We start from the raw sequence: 27,339 nt of genomic DNA, 5'->3' as shown, positions 1-27,339 counted from the left end.
AAAATCCCTGTTAAGCCGCAATACAATGAAAACTGGTGTGTATTTGCTTAATAAGTGGTGACACTTCCTGAACTATGGTCCTGTTCTGTTATAGGTAGTGGGAAACCAAAGAACTATTAAAAGTGGAATTTTAGGACAACTTTCAAAAATATATTAACAGGTACATATTAGGAGAGTTTGTGGTAAATATATTTTGACAATAAATACATGACCTTAAAGTTGAGGTTGACATCAAAGGACACATATCCAACATAGAATTTATACTTAGAATATATAAAGAACTCTTACAACTTAACAGTAAAAAGACAAAAACCTTATTAAAATAATATCAAAGACTTGAACCATTACCTAATGAAAAGTTATATGAATGGCAAGTAAGTATGTTGTTAGACCAGGAAAATGAAAATTAAAACTATATTGAAATGCTGTTTAACACCCAGTGGAATGACTGTATATACAGCTTCATTTTAAGAATACTAGGTGAATACCGAATCTTAGTAAATAGATTTATTTTGCACAGAGGTATGGGTTAGCACTTACAAAACTAGTTTCTGTGTATTCTAGGCTTGAGCAAATAATAGGTATTGAAGATAATGGGATCTTGGTTTTCACTGTTGGATAGACAAATTTAAAATATTTTGGCTGAGTATTGGAAATATCACTATGAAATCATAGATTTATATATATGTACATATATAAATACAAGTAGATAGAAGTGTGTGTGTGTGTTTTCTGTTTTAGCTCTGTCCATTGTAAGCAATGACAGAAGTAGCAGTGAACACAAGTATTGCCCAGATCTTGATTTCTAAATACCATTATCCACAGAAAACTGAGTCTCGTTGAAACAAAAGCTAATTCTAGAGCCCAGACAATATTTTTTGTGCTAGAAAGTAAGGAGTGGTCAAAGAATTACAGGTACATAGGGTACACTGGAGGTGGTGTGAAAGGGAAAGGTCTCATTGCTAAATCTGGGACAATTAAATGTCAAAATAAGTGATAGGAATTGATTATGATCCACTGGATAAAAAAATTCCATGATTCCATAGTGATATAAATAAATGAATAAAGAAAGAAGGGAAAGGTCTTTCCTGGAGTAGAATGCTAACTAATAAATATAAAAGAATGATAGAATTAGAAAATCACCAATGGCTCTTTAAAAGTATTCAGAGAAAGTTTGATATGAAACAAGATATTTACATACAAGTTTTCTTATTGCATTGGAGAAAACTGGCAAATAACATCTTAATGAGCAAAACACATACATATCACTAATGTTGTGACAAAGCAGTGTCATGTGTCTCAAGTTATGCCCTCTAAAGGATGCATCATCACTTCTGTGATATTTATGCCAAAAAATACTTAACTTCATTATGGGGAAATATCAAATAAACCCAAATTGACAGATATTCTACAAAAATAGCTGGTTTATACTCTTGAAAAATGTTAATATCAAGAAAAGGAAAGGTTGAGGAACTGTTCTACATTAAGGGAGACCAAAGATATGGTAAGTCTGGATGAAGGATAAAAAGAGCTCTTATTCCTAGAACTTTTTTTAAGTTTAAAATTATATAAAAATTAAGTTACAAAAAAACCTCATCAAATTGTTTTAAAAAGTACTAATGATGGGTTAAACAGTAAGTTAGACACAGTCGAAGAAAGAATTAGATTACTGGGAGATAAATCTGAAGAAATTGCCAAAAATATACCAATGATAAGATATAGGAGTTTAGAGATATGGAAAATGAGACGAGAAAGTCTAAAATTACTTCTATATGAAGTCTCAGAAAAGTAGAATAAAGACGAGTCAATATTTGAAGAGATTATGGCTTAGATTTTTCCAGAACTAATAAGACAAAGATTCATAGAAGAGACTATTTCAGAGACCATGTTTATATGATATCCTTTGGGAACCTGCGTTTAAACTACCTTAAATAAGATTGGAGGATCATAAAAATTAAAAGAAATATATTCTTGGATTTGAGACTGAGGTTTTAAATTAAAAATAAATATAATTAATTAAATAAACCATTAATTTATATAACAGCTTTGTGCCTATCACTGTGTCAGGCTTTGGGGATTCAAATGTGAACAGATACTATACCTTTCTAGGAGTTTTAATTTTAGTGGGAGAGGTAGTTCAAGTGTTTTTAGAACTCATAACCTACCAGTGAACAGACAGGGTGCTAATGATATAAATATCTTAGTCTAGGGAAAAAAGACTAACATAAGTAGACTATTTCAGCATTATAAGTTTAGTGAGAGACATGCACAAGTGCTATCTATAGGTATAGACTGAAAAGATTCTTAGTGCAAACTGGACATTGTCAGGAAAAGCTTAGAAATGGTTGTGCTGGAATCTCAAAGAATGGGTAGCATCAATATTTATTATTTTTATGTTGTGAAATTACATATAAGAAAGTATGTAAAATATTACCCATCTGCCATACTTAAACCTATTTAGCCTTTTCAATAGACTCTTTTAAAGGGCTTATATTTTTTATGTATATGTATGTGTGATGATACTTGTTTATATGTTTCTCATAGAAGGTAATAATGATGAATATTTTATTAATGTTCATTTTTGAGAGTACCCATTTAGGAGCGAAATGATTTTATGGCATTTCTCTCATTTTATTCCACCCAAAGAACATCTCACCCCCATCTATCATAGGGTCACAATTCCCAAATATATCCTTTTCGCTTTTGTAAGAATTCTTTAACTAATTCTTTATTAATGTTTTAATAAAGAAGCCTTTGACACCATAAGTATGTTTCCTAATAACTGGGTAAGTTTTCGACTCTTTTTGTCATGAAGAATAACAGGTTTAATCGTTTAAGTGCCTTCACATGGTGACCATATTTTTACATGTAGTGATGTTCCTCACCCATGCTGTGATAGTGAGTTATTGTGTAAATACTTGAATGTTGAACACAAAAGAGCATAGGCTTGAATGAAAGGAAGAATGCAAAGAGGATGTAGGAGAATTTTTTCCTTTCTTTGCTCTTTCCTCTACATAGAATGGTAAAAAAATCATTTTAGATATGTCAATTTACACCCAAAGAGTCACATGGAATGTGGATTTGGCCATTGCCTTTCATTAGAGGATTCCTAAGTATTTCATAAGCATACTTAATAATCCTAGACACTCTTGTGAAGTAGTTGGCAATATTCTCCATTATAGTGAGGAATAAATGGCAGCAGTGACACACTAAGTGATATTTTTATTTTCCATTTGGAAATTTCCTACTAGTTTACAGGCCAGGATTATAAACTTTATGAAGCTTAGTGAGATTATGTTATTTGCCCAATCTTAGTGGAAGAATTTGACATTGTATCAAGACTCCTGAGTCTTATTTGCTTTACTAAGTTTATCTTTCTCTCCCCCACAGACACTCTTACCTTCAGCTTAGCTAGTTAAAATTATATTTAATCCAATGTTTTGAAAATCCTATAAGAGAACCTCAAATCATGTAATTTCGTGAGTTTTTGAGGTGTCATTCTTGGTTCTTAATTAGGAATCAAGTGAAAGTTTGCTTTTTTAAGAATTTCTTTTGTGTTAGAACATACATAAAAAAATTTACCATTTTAACCATTTTTTATTAAGTGTATTAGGGTAACATTGGCTAATAAAATTATATAGGTTTCAAGTGTGTAATTCAGTCATACATCATATGTATATTGCATTATGTGTTCACCACCCACAGTTAAATTTCTTTCCGTCACTATATATTTGACCCTCTTTACCTTTAATTACCTCCCTCTGGTAACCACTGAGCTGTTGTTGGTGTTCATGCTTTCAGTTTGATATCCCACCTTCATTAACTTTTTAAGTATACAGTTCTGTGGCATTAAGTACATTCACATTGTTGTACAACAATCACCATTGTTCATCTCCAAAACTTTTTTCATCTTGCAAAACTGAAACTTTATACCCATTAACTAACTCCTTATTGATGCCTCTTCCCATTCCCTGGCAACCGCCTTTCTATTTTCTGTCATTATGAATTTAATTACTTACAGTAGCTCATTTGAGTGGAAGTATATAGTATTTGTCCTTTTGTGATGGCTTGTTTCACTTAGCGTAATGTCTTCAGGGTTCATCTAGGTTGTAGCATGTGTCAGAATTTCCTTTTTAAGTCTGAATAGTATTCCATTATGTCCATGTCTATGTGCGTGTGTGTGTGCGTGTGTTTATACAACATTTTGTTTACTCATTCACCTGTTGATTGACATTTGGCATTTTCACTTTTTGGCTATTGCGAATACTACAGCTATGAACATGGGTGTACAAATATCTGTTCAGGTCCCTGATTTCATTTGGATATATACCCAGAAGTGGAATTGCTGGATTGTGTGATAATTCTATGTTTAATTTTTGAGGAACCACTAAAGTTTCACACAGCAGCTGTCCCATTTTCCAATCCCACCAGCAGTGCACAAGGGTTCCAGTTTCTCCACATCCTGGCCAACACTTATTTTCTATTTTCTTGATAGTTGCCAAAGTAGTAAAGTTGTATCTCATTAAGATTCTGATTTGTATTTCCTTAATATTAGTGCTACTTTTAATATTAGTGATGTCGAGCATCTTTTTATGTGTTTATTGGCCATTTGTGTATCTTTGGAGAAATTTCTATTTGAGTTCTTTGCCTATTTTTGAATACCCAATTTTTTTTAAACCAAGGTAGTAACCATACAAGCTGCTTATAACTTTACAGAGATATATCACTTATAATTGCTAACTAATACTGATGGCAAGTGAGTAAATACTTAGGAAAATGTCCCATATGTCTAATCGAGTTTTGCCTGTTCTTTATAGTATATGTTTCATCCATCTCTTCTTCTCTGTTCCTGTTAACATCATCCTAATCTGTTTGACATAATTGTATTACAGTTGTAGCTACAGTTGTAGCTGGGTGAAAGAGCAGGTAAAAAAGGGGGGATGGTAAAAGTATATACTAAGTACTTAATTTAGTAATAGATATCTTGACGATAGGATCCATTCTAATAGAATAGTAAGAATAGATGGTCATAAATTCCTCTAAAGTAGTTATGCCAAAAAGTAGATTCATTCTTCATTACCTCTTCTTTAGCTTCTCCCCCTCAGTTCAACAAAGATTTATTATGCATAGGATCTGAGATCTGAGTTTCTCTCACTCAAGCTATGTGACAGTAGACAACTCACATCACCTGGTCCCTATTGGCTGAATGAAATGATTTATGTTTCTCCTACTCTTGCTTATTAAATTTCTTGTGAGTCTTGTAAATACTATCAGCTTTTGGTTATTAGATGCCTTAATTATATGAAAACCACATTTCCCATAATAAATCATGTTTTTAGATTCTCACTAAATTGTTCAACTGGGAGTAAACAGTCTAACTCTGCTCACTTTCTTGTTTACTTTTACATATTTCCTTGGACTGCTTAGATCAACCTAGGACCTAAACTGGAAACTTTTAAATCCAAACATTTAGTTTCTTTCTGTAGGGAATTAGCCATCAATAATAAAGCAGAAATGTTTTGAACATTTTGAACAGTTAACAGGATGAGGCTTGTTTCCTTCTAAAAGATGGTATTGCATCTTAACAGCATTTGAAAACAAAAGATAAAAAAATGCCATACTGCATACTTTTAGTTTTTGATATTTACTTTTGAAGTTTTATAAACTGCCAGAACATCTCACACACCTGAATAGGGTTATATATATTCCGAAGCTAAATATAAATACTTTTTTTGGATTATCTGTCCTTTTTATTTGTTTATATCTCTCTCGTTACTTCATTGAGAATTCACATTAAATTGATTTCAAGTAGACTTCTAAAAGATATAATTCTTTAAACCATTTTAATTTATCTTAAGAAATAATGTGATAGGCTAATGCAGATATAATAGCAAAATTAAGTGAACCCTTTTTAGATAAAATTTTTGTATTTAATGTTTACTGCTCAGTAATTTTTGTAAATTGCCCATCTATTTTTTCTCGCTCCTGTCACTTGTTTGAAAGTCATTTATGAATAGTCATTTCTAGGTTGTATAAGCTATTTTGTTTCTTTTCTATACTGCAACCTTTATAATACAATCTATTTCTCCTAATGCTTCAATTCTCTAATATTTTAAATAATAATTTCTATTTTACAGGAATCAAGAAAGTACTTTTAATGCTGTATTTGTCACTGGGAAAACTAGTTTTAATTTATATCGACCTTTTTCTCCTTTGAGCATTTAGTCTGCATTCAATAAAATGTTGATGGCTGCTCTTTAGAAGACAGCTCTATGAAATAAAGTATTATAAATATTCAGCTTCCCTTTCTAAGCATTGTCACCAACAGCTGGGCATCCAGTTTAGCAGAACAGATTTTGCACAGAGAGAGCCTGGCATGTTCCTGAATCAGTTTAGTGAAGGAGACAAAAAATAGTTTCATATGGATTGGGGACTTATAAAGACATAGAGCATCTGTTCCTCAGTTAAGTCATAGTCTGGTAGCACTGAATCATGTTTAAAGCTAGAATAATGTGCAAAACTTTTTTCACCTTGCTCATACCTTTATTTTAATACCTAGTGTATTTGTGCAAATAATATACTTTCAACATTTCCATTGAAAGTATGTAAATTGTTCTTATGTATAATTTATTATTAGCGGTATCTTAAAACAGTAATTTTTTACTAAGATTATTTTATAATATGATTAATTATTGAATTGTATGATAGTACATATATAAAACCACATATGCATAAAAATAACCATTTAAATATTTAATTATGATTCCATCTTGAAATATGCTATTTAAAAAAAAAGAGTTTCATCATGGTGAAAATTGCTTTCTTCATATCATATTCTACTTGGTGAAAGTAACTTAGAGTCTTCAAATATATATTACTCTTAAATATTTGGCTAGTTAAAACATTAAATCTAAATTTTCTTTAAACACTTTGTTTTCAGTGTTAAAAGATCACTGAAGTTGGATGGTCTGTTAGGAGCAAATGTAAGTATTACTGGTATGTAATTATGAAATTGTGTTCTTAATTTTTTAACAGCTAATTTACCTTTTTTTTTTTTTACTAACTATAAAAACTATCAAAACCATTATGACATAATTGTAATTGGTATACCATTTTCTGCATCTAATGTATTTTTGCATATATTATGTATGAAGTTCCTGGCTAGCTTGAGGTTTTCATTTAAGAGGCAAGTTATTTAGAAACCTTAATGAAATAATTTAGTAGAAATTAATTCACTATTTGTAGAAACAAATATTCTACCACTTAAATGCGTAAGAAACAATATAGAACAATGGCAGTGCTTTAATTTCATTCTATAATCTGCTAAATTGAAATAAAAACATTCACAGCATTTTTATATCAAAAATGTAATTACCTCCTTCAGCTATGCTGGCATGATTAAACAATAAAATACTAACACTGTAATAAATTTCACCATGGTTGTCACAATAAAAATAAAATTGTACTGTTGCTATTACTTTTTGTAAATGTAGTCATAGCACATTCCCAGTGCCAGCATTTCATGACATATGTTAGTTTATTACCTTTTCATACCAATATGAATTTAGATACAAACACTAATACTGAAATACTTATGGCCTCAGTAATCTTAAGTGCAGATAAATTGATGAGAAAGTAAATAAAAACAAATAGCTAGTCAATAAATAGGCTGTTACAAAATCCCATGTGAGAATGCCATTTCAAGAAATGGTTTTATACGAAATTCTTTTTTGGAAGACTCACTGGTATTTAATAGTTTACCATTTTAAAAACTTCCTAGGTGCTTTTTAAAAAAATTTAAACAAAGGTGGCAAAATACTGCAGTGCTACTAAAAAAATCATTAGCGGTGTAATTAGCAATTTAGAGTACCATTATCCAACTTGCTCTGTACAGAATGCAGCTGTGACTGCAATTCTGCATCTGTTTCTTTGGTCAGAATGGTATTTTGGTAGATGAGTAGTCCAGCTTGAAATGAAATACTGTTCTTTCCTGTCCCCAAACTGTTCTTTGGGAAATGGTAACATTATTTGAATGGAAAAGAATGGCCATTTTGAAATTCATCCTCTTCGTGAAGTACAATTGTCGTCATGGCAGGCTCTCTATCCATTTTTTTTCCCTCAGATTAGGCTGTATCAAACTAGCCAGTGCCACAGCTAATATCCTGTATTAGAAAAATACATTGTTATGTTTGGCCCAATTCTGTACCTTTAAACCAATTGACTTAGCTTGGTACCACATGGCCACCACCTGCTAAACACCAGTTCTTGGCCGCCTAGCCTGGGCCTTCACCATCTCCTATTTACAAATCTATTTCTGGTATTTTCAGCTTTTGTCCTCTGCCTCATCATTTGTTTGCAGCTCTATATTCACATCTTCAATCTGACAGCTTTTGCCCTGGTGCTAAGTCTAAGCTTCTCTCCTCAGCTACATGTATGCTTCCATCCACCCCAGTGACTTAGCCCTGAAGCAGCCAGGTTCCCAAGATCTACTCACGTGCCAGTTATCCCATTGAGGCTGCCTTAGCCCATGCAAAGGAAAATTAGACATTCAAAGCTATAATTCTGAATATGTAATTACTATGAAGCTACAGAGGAACTCGTAGGAACTCTGTGGTCATTTTGCCTTACCAACATGAAGTTGAAGAAAGATTTTGGTGTTCAAGGAAAGGAGATGACACATGTGCCAATTAGTTGAAGTGAAGCTTGTTCATCCTAATCTACTGCTATTTCCTCTCTCAGAGATGTTGGGAACTCCCATATCTCAGGGTTCCCAAAACAGCTACAGATCTTGGAGATTAATGCTCTATGATGTTGGGGCAAGTCTGAAAAAGTCATTTTCTTTATGATTCTCCTAATGGGGGAAGCAGAGAGATGGATAATCCTGTGACCTTCCTTTTATACATAGATTGTACACCGCAAGTTCCACTTCTTCCTGAACCTTCCAAATTGTTGGGGGGTAGTGGGGAGTGATGAAGGTTTCAGTTTATCATCACCTAAAGTATTTGGGCTGCTCAAATTATTGCTCTCCAACCACTGTTTCTCGATGAATTTTTAGAAGCATAGTTGAGTTATTTATTACAGACTGCCACCGATAGCAGCTCAGATGAATTTATCAGGACAACTGACTGCCTGGTCATAGATCTAGCCTGCTTGACCCAATCTCTCAGGCCACCTCAGAGAAGGAATAGAAGCAGCAAATGCTACAGATGGGAAGGGAAGGAGCATACTTCCTACTCAGGCAAACTCAGTAGGCATGCTACTAGAAGGAATAGCAGTTCAGTTTTTGGGGGGAGGTTTGCTGATTATTCCCATGGCCTAAGCTTGTTTTATCTCTTAGAGACAAGGCTCCTGCCATTAGGAGATTTTATAGCTCACATTCTGCAAGTTGACTTACTGATCTGGCCCAAATCTTCCTTTCTTCTCTGCCTCCCTCTCCTACCCTTCCTTCTTCCTTCCTTTTTACAATGGAAATTTTCAAACGTATAGAAAAATAGAGAAAAATAGAGAAAATAATATAATGAACCCTCATATTGCTATGATCCGGCTTCAACAATTATTAACATTTTGCTAATTTTGTTTCATTTATTTATGTATACACATTTGTATATGGATATACAGTCATGCACCACATAATGACATTTCTGTCAACAATGGACCTCATATACAATGGTGATTCCTTTAAGTTATAATGGAGCTGAAATATTCCTATTACCTAGTGATGTAGCCGTCATACCATCACAGTGCAATACATTACTCACTTGTTCGTCATGATGGTGGTGTAAACAAACCTGCTATGCTGCCAGTCTTATAAAAGAATAGCACATACAATTATGTACAGTACATTAAACGACTATGTTACTGGTATATGTATTCGCTAAACTTTTATTGGTATTTTATTTTAGAGTATACTCTTCTACTTATTATAAAAAAAGTTTGCTATAAGAGTATACCGTGTTATGCCAGCAGCGGCCTCATACATTTCATGTTTACCTCATCTCTTGATTGCATCATTTTTTTCTTGCACGTGATTTACTTTCATTCTTGTTTTGTACAGTAACATGCTGTACAGGCTTATAGCCTGGGACCGATAGGCTATACCATATTGCCTAGGTATGTAGTAGGATATACCATCTAGTTTTATGTAAGTACACTGATGTTTGCACAAAGGCAAAAATCGCCTAACGACACATTTCTCAGAACACATCCCTGTCATTAACTAGCACATGACTGTCTGTACATGTGTATATATGTGTTTGAGTCTATATATTTTTTCATGAAATATTTTACAAGTCCCAGACATGTCATTTCATCAGAATATTCTTTAGTATGCATTTCTAATAGGTAATGACTTCTTTCCTAACTGCAATGTCATCATACCTTACAAAATTAACAGTAATTTCTTAATAATATTTTTCACCCAGTTTATATTCCTCTTTACATGGTTCTTACAAAATAGCTTTTGATTGTTGGCTTATTATAGGATCCAAACAAGGTTTACAGATTGTAATGGTTCTTATATATCTTAAGGCTTTTTAAATCTTTTAAAATCTCACTCTTTTTCTTGTAATTTCTTTTTTGAAAAGAACAGACATTGGCACCCTTGTTAACAATCAACTAGAAATGTATGGACTTATTTCTGGACTCTCAGATCAATTCCATTCATCTATGTGCCTGCCCTTATGCCACTACCACATTATATCTGATTACTGTAAGTTTCCTAAGTAAACAAAATGTTTTAATTACTGTAAATTTGAAATCAGGAAGTGTGAGTCCTCCAACTTTGTCTTTTTTTTCCAAGATTGCTTTTGCTATTCTGTGTCCTTTGCAATTCCATATGAATTTTAGGATTACTTTGTCAATTTCTGAAAAACAGGCATTTGGAATTTTCATAGGTATTATACTAAATCTGCAGATTAGTTTGGGGAATTTGCTGTTTTAACATTAGTAATTCCTCCAAACTGTGAAAACAGAATATATTTCTATTTATTTTCTTTCATGTTTTTCAACAGTTTTGTAGCTTTGAGTATACAAGTCTTATGCTCTTTGAGTTAAATTTATTACTAAGTATTCTTTTTGATGCTAATGTGAATGTTTATATAATTTCATTTTAGATTGGTCATTGCCAGTGTATTGAAATACAGCTGATTTTTGTATATTGATCATATGTTCTGCAATTTTGCCAAATTTGTGTATCAGCTCTAATTTTTTTCATAGATTATTTAGGACATTCTAAACATTGGATAATGTCACTTGCAAATATAGGTAGTTTTGTTTCCAATCAGATGCATTTTATTTTTTTCTCTTACTTATTGCCCTGACTAGAACCTCAAGAACACTGTTGAGTAGAAGTGGCAAGAACAAATGTCGTCTTGTTCCTGATCTTGGAGGAAAAGCATCCATTCTTTTACTATTAAATATGATGTTAGCTGTGGATTTTTCCAAGATGTCTTTTATCGGGTTGCGAATGTTCCTTTCCATTCCTAGTTTGTTGAGTATTTTTATCATGAAAGGATGTTGGATTTTCGTCAAATGCTTTTTCTGCATCTACTGAGATGACTGTATGGGTTTTTTCCTTTATTCTGTTAATATGATGTATTACATTGATTGGTTTTTCTATGTTGAACCAACCTTGCATTCACAAGATTAGTCTTGCTTGGTCATAATGTATAATCCTTTTTATTTGCCTCTGGTTTTGGTTTGCCAGTGTGTTGAAGATTTTTGCATATATATCCATCATGGATATTGGTCTGTAGTTTTCTTTTTTTGTGATTTATTTATCTAGTTCTGGTATCAGAGTAATGTTGGCCTTCTGTAATGAATTAAGAAGTGTTACCTATTTTTTAAGAGAGTTTTAGAAAGATTGTTGACACTTCTTTAAACATTGGTAGAACTCACCAGTGAAGCCTCTGGTCCTGACTTTTCTTTATTAAAAATTTTTTTTACTATTAATGCAGTCTCTTTCTTTGCTACTAATGTATTCTGATTTTCCATTTCTTGTAATATCATAGCTATAAGGTAAAAGCCAAACACATAAAGCTTCTGGAAAGAAACATATCTTGCAGACCTTAGAGTAGGCAAAATTTCATACAACACAAAAATACTAACCAGAGGAAAAATAGTTGATACATTAGATTTTATCAAAATTAGAAATTCCTGTTTATCAAAAGAGAACATTAAGAAAACAATTGGGCAAGCCATGGATTAAGAATAAAATATTTTTCATGCATGTATCTGATAAAAGACTTGCATCTAGACTATATAAATAAACAATAAAAAAGACAGTGCAAGAAAAGTGTATAAAAACTTGAACAAACACTTCACAAAAAAATATTTAAATGGATAAATATCACATGAAAAGTATTCAACATCATTAATCATTGGAAATAACAACTTAAAACCACAAAGGGATACCATTCCCACCCACTAGAATAGCTAAATAATGACAAAACAGATGGTTTTTGTTTTTTGTGTTTTTTTTGAAAAAAAAGAAAACACTAGAATAACTAAAACAACACTAAAGATTGGTGAGGTTGTGGAGCTGCTGAGACTCTGATTTATTGATGGGAATTTAAAATGATATAAACACTTTAGAGAACTGTTTAGCTTTTATTTTATATACAGAAAATAAATATCTGTATCTATATAGATATTTATAGATATCTATCCTATAACCTAGCAATTTTGTTCCAAGGTTTCCCAAAGAAATAAAATATTATATCCACGAAAATACATGTATAAGAATGTTCTTAGCAATTTAATTTGTAATAAGTAAATCATAATAAATGAACTTAATTTATAATAAGTGAATAATTTTCAAACTGGAAATACCCTAAATGTCCTTCAGTAGGAGAGAAGGAAAACAAATTCTGCTATATTTATGCAGAGGAATACTACTCAACAGTTAAAAAAACAAAACAAAACATTACCACCACACACAACAACGCAGAGGATCTCAGAAACATGTAGAACAAAAGAAGCCAAACACAAAAGTTATGTACTTAATTTCTATAAAGTTCAAGAATAGGCAAAACTATCTGTGGTTATAGAAATTAGAAAGTGATTTTCTCTGGACTGGAATTTGAGTGGGACTACAAGAGAACCTTCTAGGTTGATTGAAATGTTCTATACCTCGGGTGGTAGTTGCATCAGTGAATACAATTGTCAGAATGCATCAAGTTGAACACTTAAGATATGTGCATTTTATTGTATGTAAGTCATAAATAGACAAAAATATATTTGAGATTGAATTCACTTTATATTCTGAAAAATATGAGGACATATGAAGGCATGATAGGAAACAGCCCTGAAAATATTAAAAACTTCTTAAAGATTAGTGTGAGAGAATAATGAAATAGTAATATCTTTAATATTCAGATTAATACTTTAATATCTTAAAATTATGGAACAATAATAAGCTCAAATAAAAACACTAGTGTATCAACTTTTTAGCCAATTAAAAAAATTACTTGTTAAAATTTTTTTATCAGAGTAAAATTTATTGTGAAATTCACAGATTGTTAGTGTACAATTCAGTGAATTTTAATAGATGCATTCCCCTGTATATTAAATACATAGTTAAGAAATTGAACATTTCTGTCACCACAGATCTAATATATTGGCTGTATTCTTTCCCTGCTCTCCCTATAACATCACTGAAGTAAGTGCAAAATACTTTTATTCTCCATAATTACCATTAAAAATAACAGCAAAACTCCAAGATTACTAGAACTATTAAGGATGATAATTGTGGCAACTGATCAGAAGTTAGTAGATATCTAGGACTCTTCTAGGAACTCTAGGCCCAAGTTGTGAAAAGTTTCTGAGACAGCTAATATTTAGTCTTCTCATGTAAATTCCATAATTAGTACCAGTAATGCATAATAATATCTTAGGTGAGATGTTCCAATAACCTAATTAGCCAGTATAAATTTATAAAGAATTATCTCCCTTTTGCTGCCCTAACTTTTCTTTTGTTTCTGGTTGTCCAAATACAGTACAGTACTATAGTACCTGTATTTTAAATATTTCAGTGATAGCATAGGCTGGTAGTTCATAATAATAACAGATCCTTTATATCCCATATTTGTTACTGAAAGAACCCTTAGTACTTTTTAGACTGTTTATAATAGGTAAAAATAAATTTCAGGCATCTTTTTGGTAGAATATGCTTTAAACAAGGTGATGAAGCAAGCTACAATTTGTGAAAGATATTGAAGGAGAACATCATATATATTTGAAATTATGGAGAGAGCATTCATTTCTTTCTTTCTTTTTTTTTTAGGTAGAAAAATCAATGCCCTAACCTTATGTCATGAATGTGCAAAGTTTGACCTTGTTACAAAAAGTATAATGGCATTTGGACTAATTATAGAATTTTTTTTTAGCGATGGTATTAAATATCTCTAAGGAGTCAGTAAATATTATAAGCAGTTGTAAATTATTAAAGTAGTTGTGACTTATCTGATATCTATTTTCTTACATTTTGTTTACATCCTGAATTCTTTGCCTTCTCTACTCAGATCTTTTTTCACTTTTTCTTCTTCTTTTTCTAAAGTATCTGGTAGGTAGCACTTTTCATTGCTGAGTGAAAAGAATGTCAGGCTTCTCAGCTAATAGTTCAGTCTTCTCTTAAATCCAAGTCCTCTAAACTCTTCTGTTGTGGGAGACTCATCAGTGCTCAAGACCTTCAATGTTTTGCGGATGGTAGAATGGAAATTCTTAGATGAAATCTAGGGTCACTTTCAAGCATCTTCAAAGTTTAAAAGTTAGAGGATCTTGATAAAACTTTGAGAGGAGAAAACTTAGAGATGTAAGATTATGCTTTGTGTATATCAGTAGGCAGTTATATAAAAATGGTATTTACTGAAGGTCATTTAGTGGGTTAGTAGGAAAAGGTAGATTTTCTTTTTCCCTCTAGGTATAGTAATTGTAGACAAACATTTTTCTTTTAACCAACACAGATGACCAAAAACAAGAAAGCAAAAGAGAAGCCTAACTATTTTTAAGGTGAGGGAAGAGAAAAATGTACACACACGCACACACAGACACACGCACACAGAGACTTATTTTATGAAAGCTAGAAAATTGTTTTCAAGGAGAAATGTATGATCTACAGTTACAATGTTTAGATATTTGGCAATTGGAAAAAATAATTTTTTGGTGAGAATAGGAAAACAGATTGACATAAATGTGCATTAGGGTAGTGACTTTCATTTCTTGTACATACACAGTGAAATAGTTTTGGGCAATAAATTCTTGGAAAAGTAGGGTTGGATTGGTTAAATGTCATAGTTTATGACTGAATACATATAAACAGGTGAAAACTCAAGATGGAGAGGTAATAATAACCACCTGATAAAGAGACTTAAAACTCATTCACCCTACAAAAAAGATTGCTTTAGAGTTGTAACTTGATATTATAGTTTGATTTTTTTTTAAAGATATTGGTTATATTTGGGGCTACTGTGGGTCCATAAAGAATGGAATGCTTTTTGTTCCTTTAATACAAAGAAGTATTTATCATTTTTAAAAAGTCTTAACTATAAAAAAAAATTGATGCCATAGATTTACCAAAATTATTGAAAAATTTGACACAGCCACTATTTCTGCCATGGTGTCTTAAAAATAAAGAATAGTTGACAATGGAGAATTACATAACTATTGCAAGACAGCTACCAAGCTAAAATTCAGTTCTACAATATTGTCAACATATCCTGAATCTTCAGACCTTTCGTTTATCCCCTAAATCCACCATATGATGTCTAGATTTCAGGTTTTTCATGCCTTTTACTTTCACGTACCTAAGCCTCACTTCTCCCCCTCACAAGAATCATTCTGTGAGATCACTGCAGCCCACTTTGATTTTCCATCTCCTCTTAATTTTTTTAGCACACATCTTCCCTTAAGACCTCTTCTCTGCTCTCAATGAGTCCCGAACAATTTGTTCTATTTGTACACATTAGTTAGCAAATCCTGGGAGATTCATAAGCATTATAGAAAAAAAGTTTAAAGGGAGTTCAGAAGAGCAAAGAATTAATAGTATGATAATTGGGTGTTTGGAAGAAGTGGATTATGAATGAGGACCTAAACCAAAGAAAGACTAGATTCTGGAGAACTAAGAGAAAGAGAGAGCTGAGGCCCAGATGCATATAGCCTAGTGACTGGGATTACAGGTGTCATTTAATATTGGATGAATGCACTCATGGACAAATGAATATATTCTGTTTAGAGTGACTTGGCCAAGTTTATTGGACTGTTCCTTTTAAGTCATTTATTTATCACATTTTTTAAAATAAATGTATTTATTTAAATTAGTTTCAAGTATACAGTACCTTGGTTAGACATCTATATAGTTCATAAAACAATCCCCGCATTTGCTCCCTCCCTCCCCTGGCCCTCCACCTAGCCCTCATATTAATGCTAACTGCATTCCCTATGCCGTGCTCCCCATCCCCGTGACCATCCATCAGCTACTAATTTGTACTTCACTCCATTCTCCCAGCCCCCTGACCCCTCTCCCCTCTGTCCATCACCAAATCGTCCACTATATTTGTGAGTCTGTTTTTGATTAGTTTGTTCTCTTTGTTCCTTAGATTCTGCATATAAGTGAAATCATATGGTATTTATCTTTCTCTGTCTGACTTATTTCACTCAGCATAGGAACCTCTAGGTCCATCCATGTCATTGTAAATGGTAGGATTTAATTTTTTTTTTTAATGGCTGAGTAATAGTCCATATGGTGGATTTAGGGGATATGAACCATAATTTTTTTATTCAATCATCTGTTGATGGGCATTTAGGTTGCTTCCATATGTTGGCTATTGTAAATTGTGCTGCCATGAATATTGGGGTGCATAGATCTTTATGAATTATTGTTTTGGTCATTTATCACATTTTTGAGTTCTATGGTACAAAGATGAAGAAATATTTGTTTTCAGGAACTTAAGTTCTAATGAGACAGAGAAAAATGTAAAAAAAATTGGCAACTCCAATAGGAGGTATGCACAAGGTCTATGGGAACACAGAGGAGGAAGTTGCAGAGAGGATTTCTGTAGGATAGGCCAAACTCTTAAAGATTTTAAATTCCATACTCAATTGTTTGAACATTATTTTGGTTATCAGTAAGACAAGACACTGACAGAGCAACTTTGGAAGGTTTAGGACAATACTAATACTTCCTAAGATTTTCTCGTGGGTTTTAATAAGAGACATTTTTTGAGAGTTTCTCTGGCCTAGCCCCATAATTCAGGTTCAGCCAACAGCAAAAGTCAGGATGTAATTGGGAGAGTCAGCCATCTCTAAGTTTTTAGGAAATACCATCTCATAAGGTAGTAACCCTTTAATGTTAAAATGTCCTAAATATCAAATTGAGATGCCCTAATTAGTGTGGTGACCTGAAATATGTATATAACTTTAAAAAAATAATGTTCACTTTGAAGGTGATAATTGAGTAGATTTAAAATCTGAAAGAGAGGAAAAGGAAAAGAGTATTGGTTGAATTTTGTGAGTTTTCAAAGGCATTTTCAAAGATATTTAACTAAACAAGTAATTTTGTCCCAAATTAATATTTATTTCCAGTCATTTGATCCTTCAGAAATTACAAGGAAGAGAAGTATTACAAATTATTCTCCAACAACTGGAACCTGTCGAATGAGCCCATTTGCATCTCCCACAAGCTCTAAAGTACAAGAGTACAAAAATGGACCATCAAATGGTTAGTCGAGCCTTCTTTTTCATTTACTGTAATATTTTTCTAGTTCTTGGTTAAATCAAAATTGTAATTTACTAATATATGGATCCTGCTGCAGCTGATTTTTTTCTTCTTAAAGACTTCAGAGAAATGGCTAGATTATAGGTATTACTTTGGACGTAAATGTAAACTTTTTAGGGACTTATTTTAAAATGCTCCTACAGACTTTGTTCTCTCACTGTCCTATCCATTAAATAGAAATTATGGCCTGACTGCCTTCAGCTACTATCAATTATAATGGTTACAGATACGCCTCGTAACAAGCTATCCATCATATACATAAATTAAAGGGCACATAATTCAGGTACAACTGCACTACAGTTTAAGATTGATACTTCTAAATGTTATTTTATACATGTTGTGCATTTAGTTTTATCCACACTTTGTGTATCTTTATATGACTACTTTTATTTATTATATTTCATTCCCTTTTTTCCTTTACTATTTTAAATGCATTTGCACAAGGTTTGTAGAACTTTCCAAAAGAGATTAACCTAATTTTAAAATGAAATTATTTTAAAACATTGTTAGTTTAAATTTGATCATACGTATTTCTTGTTCTCTGGTTGTTTATTACTGAACTATTTATTTAAAAGATATAGAAATCTGGATTTCATAGATTTAATTTTTTAATGTTGGAAAAGTTTATGAATCAGTGACATGTTAAGTTTCTGTAATGTAAAATTTTAAGTAGACTCAATTTAATAAACTATATTTTAGATATGCTGTGATTAGCCTAATTCATATTTTATTGTTTCACATTTGAGTGCTAAGCATATACTTGAAGCTACACAGAAACAAAGAAGTCTTCTCATTTTACTTAATTTATTGTAATGAAACCCATAATGAGATCTCAAACTTTTGAATGACTTATTTTACTCTAATCAAATGTTTTTTATCTTCAAGTTATCACTATTAGATTGCTTTCACAAAAATGTATGAAGATGTATACATTTTCTTCAAGTTCTGTCATTGTTTTTTATACACTTGATATATCTTTTATTAAAAATTCAAAATTAGTGCCTTAGAGATGGCACATTTCTATACTAAAATGTGAATAGATTTTAAGTAGATATGTACTCAGTTTCCACATTGAAATTAAATATGGACTTAAGGGAACATTCCTTTTGCCCATAAAAAGATTGGTCACATGATTCCAGTCAACATTTAAGTGGATAATTATCACAGATTATAATACTAAGTTAGCTCTTTTTTAAAAAGTCATATAGCAAGGTTCCTGGGGAGCTGGTAATATTCTATTTCTTAACCTATATTATGGTACACTGGTTCACTGTAATTATTCATTAAATTATACATGTGTATTTTATATACTCATATATATGTGTGTGTGTGTGTATATATATATATATATTTTACATACAGATATATATTTCAAAGAAGAAGAATTCCATAAGAAGAATTCTTATGTGATATTGTCATCTTATACATGTTTTAGAAATAAGAAAGCCTGACTTATGAAATAATTTAAGTTCCAAATGAAGTCATAACTTCTGTTAACTATCCTCACTTTTTAAATATTGTACAAAACATGAGGTACATTTTAAGTAAGCATTTTTATCTAACATTTTCAAGAACATTTTAGGTACTACTCACTTCCCATCACACTTAGGATTTAATTCAGAACGTTATCATGACTTTTAAGGCCTTACATCATCTAATATTAAAGCATATCATCTGCCTCTTTTTTACTACCCTTCCCATGTTTACACTATGTTAGCCACTTTTATTTTCTTGCTATTTGTCAATCATGCTGAACCCCTTCCCTCCACAAGGTCATTACACTTGCAGTTCTCTCAGTCTGGAATATTCTTCCTCCAGGTATTTATATGAACTTTATATATATAGCTGAACCATGTACTGTATGAAGAGATGACAATATTAAATTTAAATCCATTTGTAGTTATAAAAGGAAGAAATATCTAGTTCTTAGTCTTCCCTCTACTTAGACTCTGCATGGGCCAAAAATAGGGTGACTGGTTCCAGCTCATACATTTAATACACACACACACACACACACACACACACACACACACACACACACACAGAGGAACACACACATATTTATTTATCACCATTTATATTTATTATATTTATATATATTTGTGTGTATATATTATTATATCGTTGCCCTCTTCTACCCCTTAGCAAATTTTTCCAAACTGTTAATGCTTTTCAGAGAACAGAAAGGATGGTAATTTTTTTCCTTTCTTTGCTCCCAAGAATGCATCAGACTTATTTTTTAATCATATTGAAGGATAAACAACAAATTCATGTAGTCAGAGTGTATACTTATAAATTAAACAGTCGATATGTAGAAATCACCCAGACTTTAGCAGTGTAACAGCACAGAAAAATAAAAGATGGAGAATATAGTAAAACAGTGAAGAGAAGTGATGGATAGAATAAGAAGCTCCAATGTATGTCAAATAGGAGTTCCACAAGGAGAAAATAGAATGGGGCAGAGGCAGTTTTCTAAGATATAAGGACTATCGGTTTTTCATAATTAAGGAAAGAGGAATTTCCAGATTAGAATAAAATGGCTGGTCTGAGCAGGATGAATTAAAACAGATCCATACCTAACCATATCGTGCTAAACTCTACAACATCAGACACCAAGAGAAAATTTTAAAGGCAGCCAGAGGAAAAAACATATTACCTACAAGGGAATGACAAAGTGATAGATTTCTCTTTATTATCAATAATCTACAGCAGGAAATAGAAAAATAATACCATCTAAAAGTCACAGCTGAAATTTTTTATTCAGGAAGTAAAGATGAAATAAAGATATTTTCAGACCAAATCTAAGAATTTACCATTCACAGATCCTCCCTTGAAAGGACTACTAAAGAATGTACTTCTATAAGAAGCAAATGGAGCCTCAAGTAAAGGATGGAATGTAAGGAGCAATGATGAAAAAGTAAATTAGCAAACAAATTGGTAAATCTAATTATACATTTAGTGACAAAAATATGATTATAAGTTTGCTGACCAAAAGCAAAAAGAACAATTTGGGGTGGGAGTGTGGGGTAAAAATTAATAATAGACCATAATAATAGCATGGAAGATAAATGGATCAGAAAAGAGTTAGTATTTTAAGGTCCTTGTAATTTTCAGGGAGCAGATAGAATATCTGTAAATTGACTTTTTAATTGTGTTTTTACTTGTAAAATGGGAAATTAATAATATCTACTTCAGAATCGTTGTGAGAACTAAATGAAATAATATACAAAAAGGACTTAGAATAGTGTCTGACATATAGTAAGGTTCAATACATATTTTAGTTATTTTTATTAATATTATTATTTCGACTTTAAGCCATAGGACAAGTAAATGTAAAAGGACAGAAAAAGAAAACAAAGTAATTATTAGCTTTTAAATGAAACTAATAGTTGACATAAGAATATTAATGTTAACGTAGACCAAAACAGACTTTAGGGCAAAAAGGCTTTATTAACGATAATGGGAATCTTTACATAATTAGAGAAGGAAAGACTTAATACCAGAAAAAGTATCTTCAGCCTCCGTGCATGTAAAACAAAAACTCAAACAAAACATGATGAAATAGTGTAGAATTATAAGGAGAAATTCACAAATCCCTAACCATGGTAGGAAATTTTAAACTACCTCTTTCATAAATCAATGGAATGGATAAAAAGGAAGGATGTAGTTGAACACAACTAGCAAATTTGATCTAATGAGCTGTTGTCAAACAAAGGTAATATTCAGCATACAATAAAGCCCATAATTCCATCATACTAAAATCTGCTATCACACAGATCACATTCCCTAACCAAAATTTTGTGCAATTAAGAATCAATAATAAAAAGCAATCCTCATGAGTTTAGGAACCAAAAAACTTCTAAATAATTCACTGATCAGAAAAATCATAATGGAAACTACAAAATACTAGGAATTGAATGATAATGGAAATATGTCTGCACTTAGAGGAAAAATTTATACCTAAATACTGCATTATATCAAAACAATTTCTAGTGGAAAATTTATACTTAAAATGCACATATTCAAAATGGAAGAGTAATTGAAACTGAGACAAGCATTCAACTGAAAAAGAAAGAAAAAGAACAATAAAATGAATCTGAAAAAGCAGACAAGAATAGTAAATGATATAAACAAATTATTGAATAGAAAACGAGACGATGTTAAAGAAAAGCAACAAAATCAAAAGTGGGTTCTTTAAAAAGAGTAATCAAATGGTAGGCCTCTGGCAAGACTGATTTTTTTAAATGGGAGAAGGAACAGACTATATATATTTTAAAAGAGCTGATAAACTACTGTTTGAATATACGATGTGCAATTTGAAATATGTGAGCCAAATACTTCTTAATGTCCACAATCTAATCTGAGTGAAAGAATTTAAAACTTATAATTCTGTTGTTGCTTCTCAAATATTAATGTTTTAGTAAGGAAAAAGCAGTTCCAATTTTCTCATTGATACTTTTCTACTCAATGATATAGATAATACCTAAGACTATTATATTTTCTTCCATAAGACTCAGTAAAGGTATTTTGAATTTTAAAAAAAGTACTGTTAACATTGTTATTTTTCATGAATTTATCCTCTAAAGAACCTCTAAATTGAACCTCTAATTGAACCTCTAAAGAGATTCTTCATTCTCAACTCTTGCTTAGCTTATGACTTTTGGTTTGGGACCTAATGATGCCTGAGATGTGTGCCAGCTGTAAAGTATAAGTATCTAGAAGCAGCATGATACCAGCCTAAACTTGTTTGAAATTCAGATTAATCTATTAATAAATAAGCATAGCATTCTGGTTAAGAGCACAGTCTTTGCAGTCAGATGGTTGGGTTTAGATCCTGACTCTACCACTTACTAGCTTTAGGGCCTGGGATAAATTAAGTAAACCATTCTGTTCCTCTATTTCCTCATCTGGAAAGTGGGAATAAGAGTCACTACTTCAGAGTTGTGCAGATTAATTAATTAATATATGTCACATTTAAAACCATGCCTGGCACTAAAATTACTGTCATAAGTGTTAGCTATTATCATCCTCATCGATTGTACTTCTCTACATGTTATGATCTGTTGAAAATTATCTTTGTTAGTTAAGAATGGGCTCCCTGGAGCCTTACCAGAAAGTCCAAATACAATTTTAAATGTCCAGATTAGGTGGTGGTACAGTGTTTTTGCAAAATTGCATTTAAAGGGAGTCAAGTACAGAACTGTTTCTTATGTATAACCTAGAGAGAAAAAAACATATAGAATCCATAGCCCTTTAGCTTGCGTTAATTGCTAATGAATGGAATGAAATAACAGAAAGTAATTATTAAGAAACTGGAACACTCTTAATGATATATTAGTGTCTACTCAACAGTCTTTGATAATTGACCCAAGTGTTATTCTTAGAGACATTAAAATTTCTCTTATTTAACAATTGAAAAGTCTATTAAAAACATAACTTCTTCCGTGAAAAGATTGAGATTAATGCTATTGGTTACATTTTGTAGGATAGATCTTGACTAATCTTGTACAATAATGTTTAGAAAGGCATTGAACAACTGGTGAAAATTCAAATAAACCTTTCTTTTACTATTTCTCACTTAACATTACTGACTGCTGGTGCTAAAATATGAAAATTAATTACAAAGGAACAGTAATTTTAATATTTAATCATGAAGTTTTATTGAATGCAGAAGGCATAGTATAAAATTTAGGAAATTAGTGCTAATTTTCAGAAATAAAGGTTTAATATGTACTGTGGATTTTCATTTGTGGTTTTCTATAAAATGTACATTCCCAGCTTGATTTTTTTTTTTTTAGAGACAGATTTTAATAAATTTATTTCCTCAAAAGTTCTCTAAAATCAAATATTGTTACCTTTTACCCTTCTATTTTTTGTTAAATAAACTCAATCATATTAATAAATTTTGTTTGGAATTTAAGGACACAGACAAGTCAAATAATAAAAACTTAATAAACAAGTAGCTAGTACTTTAACAAAATTTCTAAATCACAGATTGTCTTTTTATCATTAACATGTATTTTGAGATAACAGTTTAGTTACAATATAATTTTTTTTGAGAGAAGGTATAAGGTTCAAAGTAATAATAAAGGAAATTGTTATTAATCAGTTTCTGAACAAACTTAATGGAATTATAAATACCAGTGCATAGAAAATATACTTTAAATAAGCTTTTCTTCTAGTAATAGGAGAAAGTTAAGATCAATGAAATAAAAATTAAATGAAGAAGAAAATCTAAACCAGGATTGGAAAGTCTGTTCCAGACAATATATTTCTTAATATGTTAATAAATTACATTTGAAAATTTAAATTGCTTTCATGTTATCTGTTATTTGGTTTCATCTGGAAGTATTGGATCCTCCTGCAGTATTATCGTAGAGCTGTACTGTTTAATACATGTAGATTGAGCATTTGGAATGTAGCTTGTCTGAATTGAGATGTGCTGTAAGTGTAAAATACCACATATCAAAGATTTAGTGTGAAAACAAGAATATTGATTATGTTATTAATAATTTTATATTGATCATATGTTTAAGTCGTAATATTTGGGGTATGCTGGGTTAAATGAAATATTAAAATTTATCTCACCTGTTTTCCCTTTTTTAAAAATTTTGCTAGTAGATTTTAAATTATATTAAATAGCTTATATTATAGTTCTGTTGGAGAGTGAGACAGTTTTTCATGGTACATTGTATCAATTTTTTAGAAAAATAATGAAAACATTGAGTAAATAATAGTTTCTGTACCAGTTGTTGAACAGACGGAACTACATAAAAATATGTAGCATGAGGAGGGTGTCATCATTTTTACATTTTAAAAAGTTATTTCTCAGTCTACGGCCATGCCACCCTAAACATGCCTGATCCCATCTGATCTCAGAAGCTAAGCAGGGTCGGGCCTGGTTAGTACTTGGATGGGAGACCACCTAGGAAGACCAGGTGTTGTAGGCATTAAAAAAAAAAAAAGTGATTTCTCAGCTGTTTTTCATTAGTAGTAAAGAGTTTAGGTTATTCATTCATTTGCTTGTTTATTCATTCAGTAAACATTTATCAAAGGCTAATGTACATAAAACACTGAGAATCTTCAACTGTGCTAATGTATCCTCAGATACTTATTATACATTGAATATGTTTCAAAGTGTAAAGTGTATATTGTATATAAAAGTACTATAGAAGAAACAACTAAATGGTTAGCTCATTAAACAATTATTTACTTGACCACTAATAAGTGCAAACATTATGTTCTACTAAAGCTATAACATCAAACTTAAATTTCAACCCAGAACATATTCTAAGGATAACTTAGTTTCTCTAGTTTTCTCTTTAATATACTAAGCCACAATGGAAAATTTTTTCAAATTGTTGTTTTTCTATATGATGTCATCATGAATAAAAAATAAGATTGGAAATGAAAAAAACAATAGCTATTGAAAAGTTATTCATAATAAAATTTTTTTCTGAGCAAATTTCAGGATACTTTTTCTTTTCCTACTTCCCTTTCATTTGTCTACACTTTTATTTTCTATTTAATTTGGCAATCTAAATTCTATTTAAAATTTGACAATTTTCCCCTTATGTTCTTTTTATTGCACATGTATAGGAAAGAGAAAAAAGCTGAATCATCTCAGTTTAACCAAAAGAAAGGAATCTACAACAAAAGATGATGAGTAAGTTTGTTTTTGAAATAATATACATGTCTTCAAAACAAAAGGGTCATATTTGTTAGTGATAATTTAAGAGAAATCATATCTTTGCAGAAATTAGTAAATGGAGTAAATAGTTATACCTGAGTTTTGAAGTATTCTTTCTTAAAGAAGAACTTTGTGATGTGTTTTGTAGTGATCATATGATGGTGATAAACGATATCTTAATTTTAATACTTATTGAGCCCAGTTTTCCCAGCCTATACATAAGAAACCAGCTTAGGGTAAAACTGAGGAAAACACTTTTCCTGATTTACATTATCTGGGAACATAATGCCTAACAAATAGTAGGTTCAAGAGCTAGGAACACAGTGAAGCCAGCAAAGTAAGGGATCTAGGGGAACTTAGAAGGCTTACATGCCAGCAACCAATCATTTTGATATTGGCCTGGCAATGGTGCCTTGAGTGAAATCATTATCTGCAGAAAGCCATTGCCTATGTATTCTGGAAGGAATAGTTATATCCACTGGGGCTAGAAAAATTGAATTAAACAGAACAGGGGTTAAATTTTCAAAGTAGTTTATATTTTCAGCTCATTTACCCTTTCAGCTGTATGTTCTCTGTGCCACACAATATGATGAATTAGTAGAGATGAAGAAAATAGTTTCTGCCTATAGGGAACTTACAGTCTTATGATGTAAGTTAATATATCTTCCCAACTTAGAAGTGGGTTGTGGGTAATGTTTCAAAATGTTTTAAAATCATTTGAGTGGAACTCAGAATAAATTTTCCATACAAATAGTGTTGTAATTTGTGGTTACAACCTCTGGGGAATGTTTTTGGACAACAGTGATAACCATGTAAACAAGCCAGAAATACCTATTCTATTGCTCTCCCCCTGAATCAGCTCCACTTAAGCTATTCTAACTTTTTATAGTTTCTTCCTTTCCTTCTTCTTCTGACCCATTCACATGCTTATAGCTCCAGATTTTTAACAATAGCTCCTATATCAGTGAGCTTTTGAATAGCAAGGCAGGAGCAAGAACCTTTGTTATGGGTCAATTAAGAATTTGCCTCTGGTTATTTAATTTCTCTCAATATTTCTAAAAATCCCAGTTATTATTGTATATCACTCTATGAGTTGGTATTAAAATTAGTGAATTTAAGTACAAGCCACGATATTTTATAATACATAAAAATTATGGGTTTCTAATTGTTTTTTTCCACTCATTGTAAAATTACTCAGTCTTAGTCAATAAAACCATTTTATTAGCTTCAATAATGAGTTCTTCATTTATTCCATTTATTTAGATTTCTTTATTATTTTGTGAAACCATTCCAAAAAATTGGATTTTTAAAATCTCAAACTGAACATTTCATATTTGTAAATCAATTTAAATGTTCCTAACCTTTTTTGTTTTGTTTGGCAATTGTGTAGGTTCGGGTTCTCCATAGAAGCTGAACCAATAACATATATACATATACATATAATATTATATATTATATATTAACATATGTAATAATACTGTGTATGATATATGATATTAATATATTTAGTGCTAATAAAATATATTATTGTAGTAATTAATAATAATGGGTTGATAATAAAGTATATATAACTACATATATAGACAGATTTATTATGAGGAATTAGCTCATGCATTTATGGAGGCTAAGTCCCACTATTTACCTTCTGCAACCTGGAGACCCAGAAAGTCAGAAGTGTAATTCCAGTCCAAGTGTCAAGGCCTGACACCAGGGGAGTCGATGGTGTAAATCCCAGTCCAAGGGCAGAAGAGTGATGTCTTAGCTTAAACAGGCAGGCTGGAAACTGATTCTCCTTTCTTTCGCTTTTTGTTCTATTCAGACCCTCAATCGATTGGATGGTGCTCACCCACTTTGGGGAGAGCAGTCTCCTCTACTGAGT

General features: G+C 31.5%; 1 protein-coding gene and 1 non-coding gene across 13 annotated transcripts in view; both read left to right on the top strand.

Annotated features, from left to right (window-relative positions):
• ITGB3BP (integrin subunit beta 3 binding protein) overlaps positions 1-27,339 on the top strand; it is a 51,785-nt gene that overhangs the window by 1,154 nt on the left and 23,292 nt on the right. For 6 of the 12 annotated variants that reach the window (XM_023536241.1, XM_023536237.1, XM_023536240.1 and 3 more), the window contains exons 2-5: positions 6,941-6,983; positions 10,584-10,708; positions 17,578-17,713; positions 25,370-25,436. In XM_023536241.1, the coding sequence (XP_023392009.1) occupies positions 10,625-10,708; positions 17,578-17,713; positions 25,370-25,436 (287 nt within the window). In that variant the 5' untranslated portion in view covers positions 6,941-6,983; positions 10,584-10,624. The remainder of the gene's footprint in view (positions 1-6,940; positions 6,984-10,583; positions 10,709-17,577; positions 17,714-25,369; positions 25,437-27,339) is intronic. The other 6 variants (XM_011369566.2, XM_011369560.2, XM_011369565.2 and 3 more) reach the window with 3 other exon arrangements.
• Positions 24,602-24,720, top strand: LOC111745285. Its single transcript, XR_002782584.1, has one exon. It is a non-coding gene; the product is annotated as a 5S ribosomal RNA (ribosomal RNA).

Source organism: Pteropus vampyrus, unplaced genomic scaffold, assembly GCF_000151845.1.
Source record: "Pteropus vampyrus isolate Shadow unplaced genomic scaffold, Pvam_2.0 Scaffold151, whole genome shotgun sequence".
Lineage (NCBI taxonomy): Eukaryota > Metazoa > Chordata > Mammalia > Chiroptera > Pteropodidae > Pteropus > Pteropus vampyrus.
Note: the sequence above shows the minus strand (reverse complement) of the source record. Positions and strands in the feature narration are given on the sequence as shown.